This window comes from Eublepharis macularius, chromosome 4 (genome assembly GCF_028583425.1).
Source record: "Eublepharis macularius isolate TG4126 chromosome 4, MPM_Emac_v1.0, whole genome shotgun sequence".
Taxonomy (NCBI): domain Eukaryota; kingdom Metazoa; phylum Chordata; class Lepidosauria; order Squamata; family Eublepharidae; genus Eublepharis; species Eublepharis macularius.
The window spans coordinates 168626959-168635909 of NC_072793.1; the positions used below are offsets into that span (position 1 = coordinate 168626959).

At 42.9% G+C, this 8951-nt stretch overlaps 1 protein-coding gene across 1 annotated transcript; it reads right to left on the reverse strand.

Moving 5' to 3' along the window:
* Window positions 1–1294: 1294 nt before the first annotated feature.
* On the reverse strand, window positions 1295–2092 carry LOC129327795 (vomeronasal type-2 receptor 26-like). Its single transcript, XM_054976550.1, has one exon. It carries the CDS (start codon window positions 2090–2092, stop codon window positions 1295–1297), a length of 798 nt encoding a protein of 265 aa, XP_054832525.1.
* Window positions 2093–8951: the final 6859 nt, after the last annotated feature.

Below are 8951 nucleotides of genomic sequence, written 5' to 3' on the forward strand. Positions count from 1 at the left end.
AGCCTCCACCCCCTCCACTTCCCACCAGGACAGTGGAGAAAAGAGGTGCGGGAGCAACTCAACCACCCCCCAGAGAGTGCTCCTACATGTCTCGAAGCACTTCCGTGTTGCACTGGGGATGTGCATGCAAAGGCTAAGTACTCCTGTTGCAGCCCCTCACAATCCTCCTATCCCCCATCTTGAGCTCTGGGGGACAGGCAACCGTAGTATGAATGCTCCCCAGAGAAACCAGCCTAGGAGTCCTCAGTGTCACCCCCGTGACCACATCTGTCAGCTCAAGGAGGGAAGGGTTGCTGAAAAATGCCAATACACATTGAGATGGAGGTGAGTGAAAACCACCTCTTTGGAAACAAGTTTCACCCAATTCAGCATACCCACACATGGCAGTGCATGCATGTGTGCTGAAGGTGAGCTGAGTGAAAACTGCCTCCAAAGGGGGTGGCATTTATGAACCTCCGTTTCAACGCACACTGGCATTTCTCTTTGAAGGGGGAGCACAGGAGCGTGTGCATGCACTTCTCCCCACCCCTGTTCCTCCTCCCCTGCTAGCCACGTGAGAAGGGTCAGGGGGCGATAGGTGGTTCCCCTGCCCTGGGCAGGGGAATGACAATCAGGCAAGGGACATGGTTGGGCAGCAGGGTGGGCAGTGCAACAACAGTCTCATAACACCAATCCAGGCTCATAATCCCAGTGATAGGCACACTGCTTCAAAATAAGAAATGTCCTGAACAAGGCATCTTGCTAGGGTGATTGAGTCTCTATAGACTACAGCGGCACCTGCTCCCTGCCCTCTTGGCCTACGCTGATCCATCACCAAGTACACCAGGAGATCCAGCAGGGAGAGATTATCTCTACACCTAAACAAGTGTCATTGGTACATGCCAGGTCAGCCCTCTCGTCCAGAATTAAATCAGAGATGGCGGCTGTTTATCCTGTGACTGCTGTGGGATTTAGCAGCAAGATTTTATAGCCCAGCATGTGGTTGATATGGGCACCAGCATCACCCCTGCTGGAAAATGAACTAGAAATGGCAACACAACACACATGCCTTGATCCTTCCCTGGCCTGCTCATCCCCCTCCACACTATTAATCGTGGCACCGTGGGACCAAGGGGAAGTTGCCTTTTCTGAAGGCCCTGGACAAATGGCTTTAGCAGTGGTAGCTAGAATATAAGCTAGATTCTAAAACCTGCAAGTTAGCCAGAGATACGATTTGTTGATAAGGGAAAGTGAAAAACGAAAAAGATAAGGTTGGTACTTTCTCTTGTATTCACGAAACTGTGCTGCCTCCAAATCACATATTTTCTTTTTTTCTCATCTTTATATGCACCTTTGTGTTCAGATCAGGCCTCAGGACAATGATGTAGCATTTGGGAAGGAAGATGCAGCCCAACAAGCCAGCACTTGAGGCCAGGATGGAGAAGATCTGCACGGCTACCATGTATTTCCCTTTTGTGCTCTGGTAGGTGGGCACAAAAGACACCCAGACGCTACAGAAGACCAGCATGCTGAAGGTGATCAGCTTGGCTTCGTTGAACGAACCAGGCAGCTTCCTGGCCAGGAAAGCCACCGTGAAACAGACAGCAGCCAGGAAGCCCATGTAGCCAAGGGCCGTATAAAACATGGCGACAGACCCTTCGTTGCACTGCAGTGTGATCTGTCCAGGCTGGGAGTGCATGTCGGAGTCTGGGAAGGGGGGAGAGATTCCCAGCCAGACACTGCAAATGGCCACTTGAAGGCCAGAGCAGGTCATGACAGTGGAGTTTGCCAAGCTCTTCCCCAGCCATTTCCTCATCGTGCTCCCTGGCTTTGTGGCCATGAAGGCCACCACCACCGTGATGGTTTTGGCCAGCAAGGAAGAGATGGCAGCAGAGAAGATGATGCTGAAGGCAGTCTGGCGGAGGAGGCAGGTCACCTTCCCAGGCTGACCAATGAAGAGAAAGGAGGACAGGAAGGAGAGCAGGAGGGAGACGAGAAGAATGTAGGAGAGATCCCGGTTGTTGGCCTTGACAGCTGGAGTTTCCAGGAATTTAAAGAAGATTCCTAAAACAACGCCTGTGGTCAGGGACAAGAGTAGTGCAAAGAAGGCCATGACAATCCCCAGAGGTTCTTCATAGGAAAGGAACACAGTTTTCTTGGGAATACATTGATCCTTGTCCTCATTTGAATATTGATCTTCTGGACACTCATAACAGTGATGTGAATCTAAAAAATAGTAATAATCCACTAAAAAATTACTGGCTTAATGTAACACCCCCCCCCCAATATTTTACTATCTTCTCTTTTCATTAATTCCAAACCCATCTTAGTTTTGTTCAGCTTTGGCTTCATTCCATTCTTTTCCAAAGGAGCTCAATACAACATTTTTGTTTTGCCTAAGCTTTTTCGCTTTAACCCATTGGTCTGAATATTTTTCTAATGTTTTCTACCATGTTTGTATTATGCTGTTGTCCTGCCCTTCCACTCCATGGGTTTTACAGCTACTAGAATGCTTTATTAGTTTCTTTAGAATTGTAATGGTTTTAGTCTATTTTTGTAAGATCAGATTTTGTAAGCTGAGAAAGCACCTGCTTTGCATTCACATACAGTTCCTGTTAGCTCCAGGGAACAAATTGCAAGGAGCAGTACTTTTAAGGAAAGACCCTTGCCCGAGACCCCACAGAATCTCTGCAAGTTCAAGGACATGATACCTGCCCGAATGGACCAATGCTCTCATTCTGTGTCTCTGCTTTTGAGAAAAAAACTCTGAGCAGAAACTTCTATACCTGAATCTTTACTGTGTTCTCCTAAATCCTTTGTTTCTTTTTACCTGTCTGAGTTGAAACTGTCCCTCCTCTGCACTGAACACAATCGTAGCAGCAAATCTGCTGTTCTTCTGAAACCATCTTCCTATATCCTGGAAGGCAGCTCTCGGTGCATACAGAATGGGGCCTTGTCTACAGGGTATTGAGAAAGCAAGAAAGAGCTTCAGGAATTCTTTTGCTTATGGAAATGGAGGATATAAGAATCACCAGTCTAGATCCCTAAAAATCATGTATCTGCCCTCTCTGTTCCTGCAGTCCAACACATAGTATGCAAGCGAGCCTCAGGGCCCAGGGGAGATACAAACACCTTTCTCTGTAAGTGGATGCCATGCATTGTGAATGCTGAAGGCCCTATACAAAATTAACAACAACAACAATAATAAAACAGCAATTGTGTGACCAAAGATACTTCATAATGTGAAGATTTTTGTAGATATTCAACTTAAATACAAAGAAAAACAAGTTGGCTAGAATACCGTACTGTAAATGGGGAAAGTGAAGAAATGGAAGAAGTTGGAGGTGAAACAGTGGGAAATGAAATAGTGAGGCCAGTGCTTCAACATCAAGCAAATATTCACAACATGGTGGAAGAACATCTGATTTTAACAGAGATGCAACAAGATTTAAGCAGAATCCTTGAAACAACGGCTAGCAACAGCAACTGAAATGTAGGTCGAGTTAAGACAGTGACTGGTCTAAGGTCACCCACTGAGTTTCCATGGCAGAGAGGGAATTTGTTCCCAGGTCCCCTTGAGCTTACTTGCTAGTTCTGCACTGCCATGGCAGCTAGTCAAGGATCATATATATTCCATGGTCCCTGTACCTGAAGTAGAAATGTATAAAAAGGACACCAAACACAAAGAAATGTCTTACCTTTTTTTTTTAATTAAAAATTTTTATTGGATGAGGCAATATATTCAGTTGTAACATACATATTGTTCATTTCATTCCCCATATATATATCTCCCCACCCCCTCCCCTCTCCTTTTCAACCTTGACTTCCAACAACACTTCAACCCCCCGTTATTGTTAGTATATTATTACCATACTATAATTGTTCTTAAATTGTTATTGGTAAAAATCTTAAAAAATTCTTATCTTAATTAGTAACCTTAGAACCCTTCAAAATACCATAATTGTCCTTTAACATCCCATTTCTTTTCCTAAAGAAATGTCTTACCTGATTAAAACAACTGGGCCACACAATGGTATTCTCCTGAATGTTCAGCTCTAAGTCTGACAGAGCCAGGGTCTTGAATCCCCCAACTTTCACCCTCATAGCAGAATCATTAGAGAAGATGACCAAATTTAGAATATCATACTCGGCTACTAACTCCCCATCCTCATTAAAATGCACGTTGTTCATGGCTGTAGTGTTAAAATGAATGTTTCTCAAAAAAGGATGAAGCTAGAATGAGAATTCCAAGGCCAGCATTAGGTAAGTGCTTCTAAGTACACCATTCCTCTATCACATTTTTAAAGATTTTATTAAGAATGATGGTAGTGTGAACCATTCAAAGGCATTTGACTGGAGCCAAGGACATAGGAAACCTAAGCTCAAATCCCCACATTACCCCAAAGTTTGACCTTGTGCAAGTCACCCCACTCAGCCTACCCTGCCTCACAAAGGTTGTTGTGAGGTTTATCATTTATGCCACTCCAAGCTTCTGGGAAGAAGAGCAGAATAAAAATATAATAAAGACTGAGGCTGGAGAAAAATATTGCCTCAACTGAAAACATTCTTTACAGGCATGATATTAGTGTAATTCCCTCTTACCTGCCATGACTGTGTATTGTGATTTTCTGGTCTGTCCCTAGCCATTATATGGTTATGTCTGGACGAAAGCCTCCTGTGTAAGGCATGTACCACAATATAGACAGCATTATAAACAATGTAGCTCTCTGCAGAGATTTCTTTTTCAAGCCAAGCTGGGGGGGAGCCCTTTTCTATGCATCTGTTCCAGGTATTCCATGACCATCTTGGGACCAGCGTTCCATAAGACAGGGAAATATAGCAGTGAAATATTTCTGACCAAATATGTTCAAGGGGAGATTCTTCTCGAACCAAAAAAACCTCCTGGGGTTTTAACATTTCATTTGTTCGAATCACGAAGGACAAAGCACCGTGGAAATATCTGACATCCTTGTGGACAAAGGATGTGCTTAAGGTGAAGCCCCACAGAGTGGTCATGATCCATACTTTCTCCAGGGGAGAGCCTGTTTCAGAATTAAAAAATGCTAACATGAGCGGCAAAATGAACATGGAATGAGGGTCACCATAATAAATTAACACGTTGGCTTTGCTCTGTGTGAGTTCTCGATAATTTTGCAACATTTGAGATGCATTGTACAAGAGGAATGTTGTCATTGTAGGAATCCTCCATGAGAAGGCGACACAATTTCCACTTCTGGTAAGCATCGTCTGCATGCTGTTTACAAACTGGATGCCATCTTCATCAGCTGGAGCAACAAGAATGACCCACGTCCACCTGAAATGCAGGAGGAGCTTGACTATGCCCATGTACTGGAATTCTTCCTTTGGGCTCATCCAGTATGAAGAAGCAAAATGACTTTTATCATTTCCAGCATGGTTCATCAAACCATAGGTGAGCTAGTGAAGAGAGAAAATAATGCTTTAAAATTTGCAGTCATAAAATGCAGGGTGGGCATTGCAGATTGTGGCCTGGAGAGGGCCCAGACTTGTGCAGTAACAGTACTTGCAGTTTACTTGCAGGGCCAAGTCTTTGCCCAAGCAAAGTGTTGGATCAAGGTAGGTTACAAACCCCAATCTGTTGGGTTCTCAAGATAATGAGCCGGGGTAAAATAGAGAACAACAGTAATTGTGTGTGGAAGGGGGAAAAGGAGTTCAGTGAGGTAAAAGTTGAAGGTTAAATGTAAGAAGTTGCTGTGGAGAGGGTCACAGAATTAGTTACAAGAAAGGATTGATTTAATAAAAAGGGATTGCCCTCATGAGGTAATAATTTCAGGTAAAAAACATGAGGTGCAGTAATAAGAAACCCAGGTGGTTTAAAAGGACAAGTTTGGCCAGAGGGATGCTCTCCTGAGGTAAAAAGTTTAAGGTAACATATTTGGTGGAGCTATAATAAAGATCCCAGTTAGTTTAACAGAAAAAGGATAGGTATGCCGAAAAGAGTTGATGCTTGTGAGTTAAAATTAGAAAGGGTAACATGTAGTTGTCACCAAAATGCAACCTAAGAAAATGAAGCCTGCTACAGAGAAAGAAGGAGGTGCTGAAGCGATGATTAGTAGTAGACAAGGAAGCAGAGGGAGAGAACAAAATTCTTTAGAAATGCAGAGAAGCAGGGAACAACTTGAATTAGCTGAACTAGTAGCTCAAAAAATGAAAAATTTGAATTAGGTAAAATAGCAGCTCAAAGAGAGGAAGGGGAACAGAGAAGAAATACAGAAGGAAGGGATTTGAAAGGATTTGATTTAGCCAAATAGCAATTCAAAAAACTAGTTAAAAAAGAACTCTTTTTTAACTAGTTTTTTGAACTGCTATTTGGCTATTTGGCTCAGAGAGGAACATGAAAGAGAGAAAGAAGTAACCAAACTAACAAAGGAGTAAGAAACAGAATTAGCCAAGGCTTTTAAGGCTTTTAAGTATTTTTAAAAGGGCGGTACTGTGTAAAGAACCTTGTCTGCCTGACAAAAACTACACTGGAAGTGGAAGCAAAATGGCTGGAAGAAGAGCAGGATTTCAGGTTGCTAAAGGGAGCAACAGGGATAGTAGGCTGCTGACACCAATTATATTGTAATCTGACTATGTGTGGGATGTATAATCTGTGAGGATGTGGGGTTACAAATTCTGATCTTAAAAACAATATATCCACTTGTATGAATCATTCCTGGGTCCATCTTATAAATAAGTTATTTTCCCCCATTGGGTTAAACCTGGGTGGCTGGAAGTTGTTGACTTAGAGAAACAACAAACATACCTCCACAATTCAATCTGGTCACATTCAAGGTGTCTGAGGAACTGATTGGGGGCAACATGTATGGAAATACATATTGAGTTCCCTTACTCAAACAGCCCTGAGCGTTTAGCTGGCCGAGGGGTAGAGAATTTAGGGAACTGGCTGCAGGTCTGGTTAAGTTCTTGGGAAAAAGAGAGAGGGGGTCCTGTGAGTACTGGGGTCAGGAGGACTCTGCCTGATAAGTAGTGGCTAAACGGATGGCAAATGGTGACTGCCTGAACATACTGTGTAGTAGCCCAGAACCTGTGAAGGGAGGTTTAAGGTGGATGGCAGTGGGACAGGAGGGGTCACAAAAAGTGGTACAGCTTTTTTTGTGATCCCACTGTTACCCAATTTAAACCTCCCTTCTCAGGTCAGTTGCAATCCACCACCTGTCTAGTCCCTATTTATCAGACAAAAAGCCCCCTTAGAAAGTTGCTTGCCACTCAGCAAACATTTTTAACATAGTTAACCCAGCCAAATGCAGAAGGGGTATGCCCCCACCTGTATACTATTCAAATAACAGACAGCATCTTCTAGAGCCTCTCCCCCTCCTGTCCCAAACCAGGCTCTCTCCCTAATAAATTGGCATCCTTCTTGTTAACATTGTATTTTTGGCTGGCTGATTATTCCTTGGCGAGACTAGTAAACCAGAAAGACTGGGCATTGCAGGGGGAGAAGGCTTTCAGAGCAGCAAAATGCCTTGAGCCACACCTGGGGGCTGGCATGGATGCATGCGTATGTGTGTGTGAAGAAAATAGAGAGGAGTTTTATAATATAAAAGAGGCAGAAAGAGCTGGGAGTGAGGGCCTGTTATTCTTGTTTTTGTTGTTACTCTGTGAAGTGCCATGTACATGGAGAAATCTACTTAAATAATAAACAATATTAATAATTATTATTCTCCTAAGTTATTTTATGCATTTGTCTTTCATTCTTTCTGTATCATGAAGACATGAATTGGTCCTTCTAGCTTTAGACAGTCTAATCTGACTGGCAGCTGCTCTTCAGGGTCTCTTTCACCTCACCGAACACCTGATCCTTTTAAAACGAAGAGACAGTCCATTGAACATGGGACCTTCTGTATAGGAAGCTGCATCACTGAGAAACCTCCAAAGAGGTTTCTCTCAGTTTAGACTCAAGGAACTAAAATTTCTCTAGAAAACAGATGTCCGATGGTCGATATATTGCTCTGCAACTGAGCCATGACCTCAAGTTTCACCAACCTGAAGAGAAATACAATAGAAAGTTGGTCTCAGATTTGCTCCACCTTCCCTCAGTTCATTCATACCTGAGGAATTTTGTAAATATTCAACATGGACGCCATCTGAAAGAAGACCTGGTTGTCGCCACCCTGTATGACAGCCAGTGGCTCCTTCTGCCTTCCACACAAATAGTTGGGAAAAGCCAAGTGTTGTTGCCCATTGCAAAGGAGGTCTACAGTGGTTTCCCAAACTATCCTTGCAGTTTGATAGTTTTCATAAATGTTGTAGCCCAGGGTGATGTTAGGTAAGAGTCTGGGATTTTCATTGATCTCATTAATGGCAAACAAGACAGCCAGAGTGTGCTGGTAGTTCCTTACAAAGAATCTGCAATGTAATTCAATGGCATATCACATGGTATCGAAATTTTGCTTGTTCAAGAAACACCATTTTATGGCATGCTCTCCCTCTCCCCTCTCCCCTCCTTCTCCCAATTCCTTCTCAAAATCCATCTTTTCTGAAAAAATTTAATGCAACCTCTCAGCACCACTTTTCCCGTAGAAACAAAGCCAAAGTCTATGCAACGGAACTGAATGCATATTCTTCCCCTCATGGCACTCAATACAAACATTTAAAAAATATAATTCCAATACAATCTCAAAATGTTTAAAAAGCAATGTAATTGAGTCTCATTATTATGATTCCTATTGATGTAGGAAGCACAAGAGATCAATATTATAATAAATCAGTTTAAATTTTCTCGCTGTTCCTATTCATCAGGATAAGGAAACCTTGATATAGGGCTAAACTAACCATGACGTGACTGGATTTTGGATGGATCTTTTTGACAGACAAAAACACTGTGGGGGCCCAGGGGATTTAACCGGGTCTCTATATGTATAGTATGTCCTGTAAGACTAGATTTTATACTTGGTAATCTTTGATAATGGTGTGGTTCTTTTTAATACACA

Excerpts from the sequence above, each read along its gene's own strand:
- LOC129327795 (XM_054976550.1), bottom strand. The coding sequence starts at position 2,092 with ATGGCCTTCTTTGCACTACTCTTGTCCCTGACCACAGGCGTTGTTTTA.